This window comes from Frankliniella occidentalis, unplaced genomic scaffold, assembly GCF_000697945.3.
Source record: "Frankliniella occidentalis isolate FOCC.00 unplaced genomic scaffold, Focc_3.1 Scaffold473, whole genome shotgun sequence".
In the NCBI taxonomy this organism is placed as follows: domain Eukaryota; kingdom Metazoa; phylum Arthropoda; class Insecta; order Thysanoptera; family Thripidae; genus Frankliniella; species Frankliniella occidentalis.
Window position 1 is genome coordinate 20004 of NW_026267591.1, and position 9221 is coordinate 29224.

At 36.1% G+C, this 9221-nt stretch overlaps 4 protein-coding genes across 4 annotated transcripts in view; 2 read left to right on the top strand and 2 right to left on the bottom strand.

The window, feature by feature from the left end:
- Positions 1-88: 88 nt before the first annotated feature.
- On the bottom strand, positions 89-1725 carry LOC113217860 (U6 snRNA phosphodiesterase 1). The gene is made up of 5 exons (XM_026437933.2): positions 1482-1725; positions 1117-1259; positions 840-1017; positions 603-762; positions 89-478 (listed from the first exon to the last, which is right to left on the bottom strand). Exons 1-5 carry the CDS (start codon positions 1649-1651, stop codon positions 287-289), a joined length of 843 nt encoding a protein of 280 aa, XP_026293718.1. The 5' UTR covers positions 1652-1725; the 3' UTR covers positions 89-286.
- A 98-nt stretch (positions 1726-1823) lies between these two features.
- LOC113217858 (apoptosis inhibitor 5) lies at positions 1824-5275 on the top strand. The gene is made up of 10 exons (XM_026437928.2): positions 1824-2062; positions 2462-2623; positions 2731-2896; positions 2973-3133; positions 3220-3423; positions 3511-3711; positions 3832-3995; positions 4082-4310; positions 4388-4550; positions 4687-5275. Exons 1-10 carry the CDS (start codon positions 1988-1990, stop codon positions 4773-4775), a joined length of 1614 nt encoding a protein of 537 aa, XP_026293713.1. The 5' UTR covers positions 1824-1987; the 3' UTR covers positions 4776-5275.
- Positions 5276-6699: 1424 nt separating this feature from the next.
- LOC113217861 (protein AMN1 homolog) lies at positions 6700-8827 on the top strand. The gene is made up of 6 exons (XM_026437934.2): positions 6700-7190; positions 7309-7383; positions 7480-7757; positions 7841-8058; positions 8151-8316; positions 8430-8827. Exons 2-6 carry the CDS (start codon positions 7328-7330, stop codon positions 8501-8503), a joined length of 792 nt encoding a protein of 263 aa, XP_026293719.1. The 5' UTR covers positions 6700-7190; positions 7309-7327; the 3' UTR covers positions 8504-8827.
- An 81-nt stretch (positions 8828-8908) lies between these two features.
- Positions 8909-9221, bottom strand: part of LOC113217859 (clathrin light chain) — a gene marked incomplete in the record, with an annotated part of 4278 nt that continues 3965 nt past the window's right edge. The window contains 1 exon segment of the mRNA XM_052274949.1: positions 8909-9136.

Below are 9221 nucleotides of genomic sequence, written 5' to 3' on the forward strand. Positions count from 1 at the left end.
TTCAACATTAAACGGACAGAAGAAGGCAAGGCCACCCACCCAAGAGAAAACAAGAACTCAAAACCACAACAGGAACAGAAGGCATACGGTGATTTAATAAAAAATTTATTGTTCTTAGGACAATGTAAGAAATAATTTTCAGTAACAGTACAGTGCACACAAGCGAAAGCCATTATAATCCTCACTACGCATTTCTCCCTGGTTAGCGAGGTAAAATTTGTGAAATTCTTGTCTTAATGCCTCCTAGCTTTGTGCCTAAGTAAAGCAGTTTATGCAGTATATATGATTATAAGACTAAGTTAAAATTGAAATATTTGTTTCCTGTTCTAAAATGAATTTTTTCAACACTCATGCTCCATTCCAAAGGTTGAGAGTGGATAAACATATTAAGAGAAGACTGAAGTCTTGAAATCTCAGAATTCAGAACATCAACATGATTTCCCACACATGATGCAATACTGATGTGAAATGAAGCATCCTGTAGAATGAAATAATTGGGAATAAGCATTAACAATGTTGCTACAAACACAAGAATATTAAAAGAATGCCACAAATTTCTAGTAAAGTATGTTTTCACACAAAAGAATTATAACAAGAATCACCTCATAGAAAGACGGAAGCTTGAAATCTGCAAAAACATTATCCACCATACGAGTAATCTTTAAAAGTGTTTCATGACCAGCAGTAATAACAATCCCAATAAAAGTACGAGTCTTTTCTTCATTTGTATACACTTTGACATCACCAAAACAAATAGAAAACCTGAATAAAAGGAATGGCTGAAATGAGAGCTCAAACTGTGCACAGTTTCCAAAATAAAGAATATTTATGTAATTTACCTGGCCAGTGAATGAGCTATACTTTGGACTGATAATGAAATAGAATCAATCCAATGATGCTTCACAACAACGGTTTTGGATAAACTAACATGAAGGTCATTGTTCCTTTTAAGATTAATTGATTCATCAAATGTTGCACACACTACATCAATAAAAGATTGAAGAGACAGAGTTGGTTCTGTAAGCATTATATTAGTAGAAATTAGACACGAACATGAATATGACTCAGATATTCATAAATTATTTAGGTGAGTTTCCCATTCAAATTTAATCTCACCTACTGCTATGAAGACGTAGGAAGCCCAGTTGCCTCTTTCATGTGGAAATGATCGTATGCGTTCGTTGTGCTGATGAGGGAAATCTATCGGTTGATCAGTTCTGTCATTCAAACATTGTAAGAAGACAGAAGGTAACGGCAATCTAAAGATACAGAGACAATAAAATTGAGTGAGAAACCCTGGTTCCTAAAATGAATCTACGCAATTTTTCTTAAGTAAACAATGCACACTACCCAAGTTACCGTTTGAAAATTGAGGTAAATAATTAAAAAGCACAATTTTTACTGTTTGAAAATTAAAGTAAATAATCAAACAGCGCATTTTTTATGAAGGAAATAAAAATGAACAGGGAGGTTATGAGTACCTTTTATTCTGATTATCAGTGGCGAACTTTTTAGGCTTATTTTCTGTGGTGTCAAGGCCCCCAATAGTTCGTTTGACTGACACTCTTGGACCAGGGATTTCTTCTTCACTGTCATCGCTGCTAGAACCGTAAGTTGTCAGCAGGTTTAAAGCACCACCCGACGATGTCATTCTCCAGTGGGAACTTCAAACCAAAATACGCGCCCAACTGCTGAGCTGTAGCTCCAAATGTTTCTCATACTCATCACTCATACCTCAAAAAGAATGTGAATAAATGGTCGGGCGAGGGCCGAAGTTGTCCGAAGTTCCCCGAAGCGACTGAAGCTACAACCGAAGTATACCGAAGCCGAGCCGACCGCCGCCGTCGCCGTCCGTCGTCGCGCCGCCTCCAGCTAAAAGTGCCGCTAGTGTTGGTTTGAGAAGCCGGGGCATTTTTGCTGGATAATAGCCCATATTCCTTGAAGTAACGTCTATTTGAATCACTCATTTGTTAATAGAATTTTTAAGATGAGTACCGATAACATTGAAAAGTTGTACAAACACTTTGGTGTCCTCGCAGATGCCAAAGACAAAGTCAGCGAGGTGAGTTAACCCCCTCATCGCAGTAAACTATTTCCAAAAAAAAAATACAGTTCTTGTAATTCTTGTATTTTCCGGCATCGCTTCGTTTCTCACGATCTCGGTCCAATTTGTTAGATATTTACACGATTTTTTTAAAAAATTTAAGTAACAGTCTTCTAAGAGGGATATTCTTCTACCGGTAGGATTAGTAAATTGTCGCCTAGCTACCATTGCCGCGACGAGATTTTACATTTTAGGGTGGAAAACTGGAAAATATACGAGACGTGATGGTTAACTATTTACCAGCTTACCTGCTTCTATTTCCAGATCATTGCTGTTTCTGTACCTAGACAATCCTGTGTTAGAATTTAAATTTCTTACTTATTAGTCAATTATCCCTGCCAATTTTTCTTCGTTTAGCATGAAGATGATTACTTGGAGATTCTGAAAGCTGTCAAGGGTTCTGACAAAGAAAAGCGTCTTGCTTCGCAATTTATTGCAAGATTTTTTAAATACTTCCCAACTTTAACGGATCAAGCTATAGAGGCTCAACTTGATCTTTGTGAAGATGAGGACTTGGCGGTAAGCTTGGAAACGTGTTTATAACATAACATGATAACCTATTAAAATGCCTATTTTCTGTTAAAATGATTCTATTTTGTCTAAGTGATGTTCTTTCGTTTCCTCAGATCCGTAAACAGGCCATCAAAGATCTTCCTCGCCTGTGTCAGGATCTAAAGGACTACACCCAGCGCATTGCTGATATTCTTGCACAGTTATTGCAAGCTCAAGATTCTTCCGAATTAAGTGTTGTTCACAATTCTCTGATGTCACTTCTCAAACTCGATCCTAAAGGTTATTGTCTCTACTTCTTTAACTTATATTGTTGGTCACTTTGTTTTCCCTTTTATCATTTTTTTTTTCTTTTCAGGCACTCTTACAGGCATCTTTTCACAAATATTTAATGGGGATGACGCAAGTCGTGAGCAGTGTCTGAAATTTTTAACAGTGAAAGTTAAAAATCAGGGAACAGATATTTTTGACAAAGAAAGTGAAGATTTTTTGATATCTGAGGCTAAGAAAGTTCTTCAGGTTTGTTCTCTATGCTATCATTTTCTCAAGTAATTGCTTGTGCTAGGGAGATTTATTTTAGTTTTATACTGCCCCTTTGGTTGTAGGATGTGACTGCTGAAGAGTTCCATCTTTTAATGGAACTCCTGAATGCCACTCGTCTTGGTAAGACAGTTAGTGGGCAGAAAGATCTTGTTGATATAGCTGCAGAACAAGCAGAGCTTGATCAACCTTTCAACCCTAGTGATCCTGAGAATGAAAGTTTTGATAGATTGGTTAATTGTGTCAAACATGCTCTTCCATACTTCTCTGTGAGTTTAAATGTACAGTTAAAGTGGGTTGCTTCTACTTTAATTGTAATTTTGTATTTCTCACTAAATTATCTCCTCTCACCCTAGAAACAACTTGAATCTACGAGGTTCGTGACATATTTCTGTGATGAAGTGCTTCCACAGTTACATTTGGTTGGTGGTGCTGATGAAGGAAGTGGTGCTGATCAACAGTTGGAGCTTTTGAATCTATTAGCTGAGCTCTCAACCTTTTGTGGAACCCTTGAAAAGGCTGAAACCAGAGTTGACAAAGTTTTCACACGGCTTTTGGTACTATAATTTTTGTTTCCCATAACTTTAAAATAATTACCTATCTATCAAATGTTTGTATGCAAGTTTTCTCATTTTACATTATTTCTAATTTTTGCTCCTGCACACTTTTGTTGTTAGGATTATATGCCCCTTCCTCCAGATGGAGAAACTACTGATGAAGCTGAACCTCGCCTTGATTTTTCCCATGTTGAGTGCCTAATCTATTCTTACCATCGACTGGGACGACAGTGCCCTGATGCACTAGCCAAAGATGCTGAAAAGCTTAAAGATTTTAGGCTGAGGTATTAAGAAATGGCTTGGTTATACACAGCTCAAAGTCCAATTTTTTGTTAGTGTACATTCATGTTATATTTTTCATTTATTCCAGACTTCATTACTTTGCAAGAAGTGTACAAGGTTACATGAAAAAGCTTCAGGAGGCTCTTCGGGGGAAAACTGGAGAGGAATTAAAATCAGAAGAGAATAAATTGAAAGTTGTTGCACTCAAAACCACATCTAATATAAACACACTCATCAAAGATCTCTTCCATACTCCCCCAAGTTTCAAAAGTGTTATCACTCTGTCTTGGAAGCCAGCAAATGCATCATACACCAGTGTAAGTCTTTAATTTCTCACTAAGTTACTGTTTCACATGACATGTGTCATTGTTAACGAATTTCATAAATTTTCCAGGATAGAGCATTGGAGAAAGAGTCTGTCCGTGCTGGTAATAAAAGGCACACACCCATTACTTTTGGAGATGCCTCCCCTAAACACCCAAGAACTGTAGGCTCAAACCCTCGTGAAATTTACACTCCACCTAGTGGCAAATATAGCAACAAAGTTTCAAGTTACAGTAAGTATTGATAAAGGAACATTTTTTTCTGTATCTTATCTTACCCTACATGTCACAAGCAGCTGTAGTTGAACCCCCTATTGGAGTTGACATTATAATATTATCTTTCTTACTACTTTGATGTTTTTCTCTACAGTGCCTCAGCGTGGTGGCGTACGTGGGAATAGAAGCAGGGGCAGAGGTTTTGGAGGACGAACAAGAGGACCCTGGAGAAGAAACTACTGAAAGCATACGATTGCTTTGTTGAGCCATGACTTCTTTTAACATTTGACATCAGGAATGTTGTGATAGTTCCACCTAAGCTTAAAAATTGTATTAATATTTCAATTAGTTTTGTACATAGTGACTTGAATTCTATTAACTCATTGAGTTGGGTTCTACCAATCAAAAAAAAAAGGCTAGACTTGAATTTATTGTAAAATATGCTCCTTTACTGAAAAATGGTGGATGGGAGAGAGTATTGTCAACAAGATGAAGGGATAATGCATGCCTAAACAATTGTTTTGTTTTTTTCTTTTTTTAAATTTATTTTCTCATCACTGCATGTATTTCTGTTGTTTCTGATGGCTGCGTTTCAAGTTTGATGTACCGATTCAAGTCCCATTGTAAGCCTAGATCATTAATCTGATATTTTGTACACCGTAGTTCATAATTGTCACACTTCTATTTTTAAATGATTCCTCTGCATTGAAAACCTGATCAAATAAAGATGTGGTAAAATCCAAGCTAGTTTAATTTAATAATTTTATATCTTGAATAGGTACATCACTCTAAAACAATGTTTGATCTTAATGTTCCTTGCTCATTCTGAAGTACTATTTGTTTGTTGTCTTAAAACCTCCGTTGCATGTTTTTTTCCATTTTCAGATGACCAGTTTTAAAGCCGAAGGAAAACACTGTCTTCATGTATAAAGTGCTCAGTATTCTTTCCCTGACCTCTAGTCTTCTTTCTTCTTTTTTTTTTTGCTTCATTTGCCCGCAGATTATTTAATTTTAGGAATGATTAATTTTTATCTACCTTGGACATTTGACAGCCAAAGCATGGGGTGTTGTTGTATTTCTTATCTTTCTCTTGTTTAAAATTTTTTGAACTTTCAGGTTCAGGCAATGTGGAGCTGCAGGTATCCAGTCTGGAAGTGTCCCGTTAGCTACCTCACCATGTGATCCCGTGTCTGACGCATCGCTGTTCTTTGCCCCAAATTTCAGCATAGCTTTTTCTTTTTCTCCACTTTTTTTCTTTTTACAAAATTTATTGTCTTTTCAGATGTGCATTACTGCTGTATTGTTCAACCATGCAGGATTTATTTCTATTCTTTTTATTTAGAATCTCATATGCTGTTCCTAAATTACTTCACAATCGTTTGAGAATGTGAAATAATTTGGCACCTATGGTTATTGTAATTGTCGCATTACAAGAGTAGAACGCAAAACAAAATTATGTATTCATTCTTCAACCAAATTTCCAATGCTGCTTTGAATTGGTGGATGTAACAAGAGCTCAATATATATATAGATATATATATATCAGATTACCGTAGTGATGATTTATTTTAATCACTGACAGGATTTCTCTCTGACTTTGCAGCTCTTTACTGCACGATGAACTGCTTGTGTATTTTTACTTTGAAACTTTCTATTCATTCTATGATGCAGATGATGTGCAGCTATCTGATATCATTGCAATTTGCCTGTCTTTAACCTTTTTTTTTCTAGTTCTTGATGACAAATGTTGCTCTTCTGTGCCAGGTGAGTAAGTTATTTGTGTCTTCTCCCTTCCCGTCTACCATTTGTGTTTAAAAGAGAAATAACAATGAGTTTAGAGCTGTGATTTGGGGCCCATATTTGTACTGGTATGGATTGTTAAATCAACCATTCTCAAATTGCGGACTAAGAGGAACTTACATTGCAAGTCCTCTCAGTTAGTATTCTGTTTTGTATGATTTATATAGGTGCATATTTCTGCCTACTTTGTGCTATATAAATAAGACGTTTTTGTTAAGTTATTTAACTTTTTTCTTTAGTAAATAAACATTATTTACGTCAATTACGCCTCATTTTAACAATGACGCCGTCTCCTGCAGGGCAGGGTACTTCCCCTCTCCCCTAACCTCCCTTTACCTCTCGTCGAATCCATCCACCGCCTTGTCGCGTAACCTGGCCGTCAGCTGCGAAAACAAAAACAACGTTGTCCCAGCAGAAAGCTTGCAGACGCCAAACTGCAAGTGACAGAAAGTTTCGGATCTTTGTTTACAAACATTGTTTTGAGATCGAATAATGTATTGCTCTCAACAATAAGTTCTCTGTACTTTTACTAATCGGAGCAAGTCGAAGGAAAAGAACCTAATTGATGCTCATCTGTGAATTTGAAGACTATACTGGGGTCTGTAATAGGTCGGCCGTAACAAATGCTTGGCGTTGATACCGATAGTTCGTGACGCTTGAGTAGTCACACCTGGCTCGTCGAGTAACAGCAACCGAAGTGTCCGAAATCGTAACCATGGTGATGGTTGCCACCAATAATAGTTACCATTTCCATTCTTCCACTTCTCTTCATATTCACAAACAACATATTGAAATAATTGGTTGTTATTAAGGGAATATCACTACTGTGGTATTTTGTCCTACTTCCAATTCAGAAAGGTATTCTGCATGCAATCGAATAAAAACATTTCACATATTACTAGTACAGCTTATTCTTGTGATGCAAACAATGTAAACACTGTGTGATCAAGTATTCACAAAAATTATTCCCTATCAGGTTACGATTCCCCACAAAGATGAATGTATATGCAGAGTTGTGGAGATCTGTGCAAGTTTCTAGTTTGTTTTCATTGTAAGTATTGCAATTAGTTCAATTTTGGGGTTTTTAGTGGCATTTTATATCTTTGCTCAATTTTACTAACAATTATGAAAAAAAATGTGTGTACAGGGCTTTAGAAGCTCTTGCAGAATGTCTAGATCCACATGTGGATTCCCTTCGAATTCTTCCTCGAACTCTCAAAACAAAACTCTTAACAATTGCTTGCAAGAGAGGGACCCTAGGAACTTCATCTCTGGAAAGTCTACTTCATTCTGAATTAAGAACCCTCAATCTGAGTGAATGTCATTTGACAGATGGCATGTTGTTGGCCATTCAAATATGCTCTGAACTTCGAAAACTAGATCTTAATCCTGGAAGAAACCAGGAGAGAAACCTTGGAAGAGATGGTGAGTGAAGACGAATACAGTTTCTGAAGAGATCTATTGTTATTTAGTGTAATCTTCATTATTAAATATCATTTATGTCCTAGCTTTACTCTCACTTTGGCCAAATTTGCCCAAGTTGAAAGTACTTTATTTGAGGAGGTGTCCAGGTGTGACAGATGATGTGGTTGGAGCAATTGCTGAAAACTGCCCCAACCTCACTGAGCTTGATGTTGGCGGGTGTCATGCAATTACCGATGCTGCCCCTGTAGCTCTCACAAGGACATTAAAACATCTCACCTCCCTGAATATGTCAAGCACCCAGGTATTATTGTCATCTCAACCAAAAACCTAATTTGATTCCAAAATGTTAATAATTGAATACATTTATTTCCCTTTGTTTTTGTAAACTGCAAGGTTGGTGATGAGGGATTACTGGAATTGGTCCATGGAAACTGTGGCAAAACTTTAACTGAGCTGAATATCAATCACTGTATGAGAGTTACCGATTTCTCAATTCAGTGCATTGCACATAACTGTCGAAACATGAGCATATTAGTCTTCCAAGGATGTCCAATATCAGGTAAAATTTTGATTATGTTTAATAACTGACATTTAGTTTCCTCTGAGATAAATTTGATTAGGGTGGAGAGTTGTAAAAGTAATATTAAGTTTGGATTGTTGATTTTGTTACAGCTGATTCACACTATGCCCTGGAGAACATATATGCAGAGGCAAAAGTGAGACAACTGGCCTGGACAGTATATTAAACTGAATCTTTGTTGTCTCAAGGTATAGCAACATTGACTTCAGCATTTTTTTGCAATTGACCTAACTAAACACAGTTTTTCTGTGTAGATGTTTTTATAATGTTTGACTAGATGAAAACTTTGTTAAATTAACAAACCTGTGTGTACTCATTAAATTTTTGTTAACTTACACTTAGTTTTGCTTTGTATGTCGTCATACAAAATGAAACTTGTGTCAAATGGTTGTAGTGTGTTTAAGTTAATTACTTTTATCAGTCTTCCCCAAATGTGTGTATGAATCACTTCTTAACCTTGTAGATTTACTAATAAACTTTGACCATAAAAGAGTGAATCTATTTTTAAAAAAACAACACAAGTTGTGAACTCATTCATTTAAATCTGCAGGTATTGGAAAAAAAAATAACATTTCTATGATCCAATATATTGTTTTCCACATAATATCTGAAGCACATTATGTACATTTTGTATTTAGAGTCGCATACAAAACAGCAAGAATACTAGAACGATGGTCAACCAGTATAACCACAATATTTCATGTAACTTGATTTCAAACTTATGAAAATACAAATTAGAAGAACTAATAACTTAAGTGAATGAATATATAATTTGGTATATCATATAGCTGAGTTCATCGTAATGAAACCAACAAGATGTAAAAGAACAATCAATAACCAATAACATCTAAAAATAATAATCAGTTTAAACAGGGAAAAGGAGG

Excerpts from the sequence above, each read along its gene's own strand:
- LOC113217858 (XM_026437928.2), top strand. The coding sequence starts at position 1,988 with ATGAGTACCGATAACATTGAAAAGTTGTACAAACACTTTGGTGTCCTC. Across the intron at positions 3,424-3,510 it reads ATGCTCTTCCATACTTCTCT|AAACAACTTGAATCTACGAG; the intron begins GTGAGTTTAAAT and ends CTCTCACCCTAG. Across the intron at positions 4,551-4,686 it reads CAACAAAGTTTCAAGTTACA|TGCCTCAGCGTGGTGGCGTA; the intron begins GTAAGTATTGAT and ends TTTTCTCTACAG.
- LOC113217860 (XM_026437933.2), bottom strand. The coding sequence starts at position 1,651 with ATGACATCGTCGGGTGGTGCTTTAAACCTGCTGACAACTTACGGTTCT. Across the intron at positions 1,018-1,116 it reads CTACGTCTTCATAGCAGTAG|AACCAACTCTGTCTCTTCAA; the intron begins GTGAGATTAAAT and ends TAATGCTTACAG. Across the intron at positions 763-839 it reads ATAGCTCATTCACTGGCCAG|GTTTTCTATTTGTTTTGGTG; the intron begins GTAAATTACATA and ends CCTTTTATTCAG.
- LOC113217861 (XM_026437934.2), top strand. The coding sequence starts at position 7,328 with ATGAATGTATATGCAGAGTTGTGGAGATCTGTGCAAGTTTCTAGTTTG. Across the intron at positions 7,758-7,840 it reads GAGAAACCTTGGAAGAGATG|CTTTACTCTCACTTTGGCCA; the intron begins GTGAGTGAAGAC and ends TTTATGTCCTAG. Across the intron at positions 8,317-8,429 it reads CCAAGGATGTCCAATATCAG|CTGATTCACACTATGCCCTG; the intron begins GTAAAATTTTGA and ends ATTTTGTTACAG.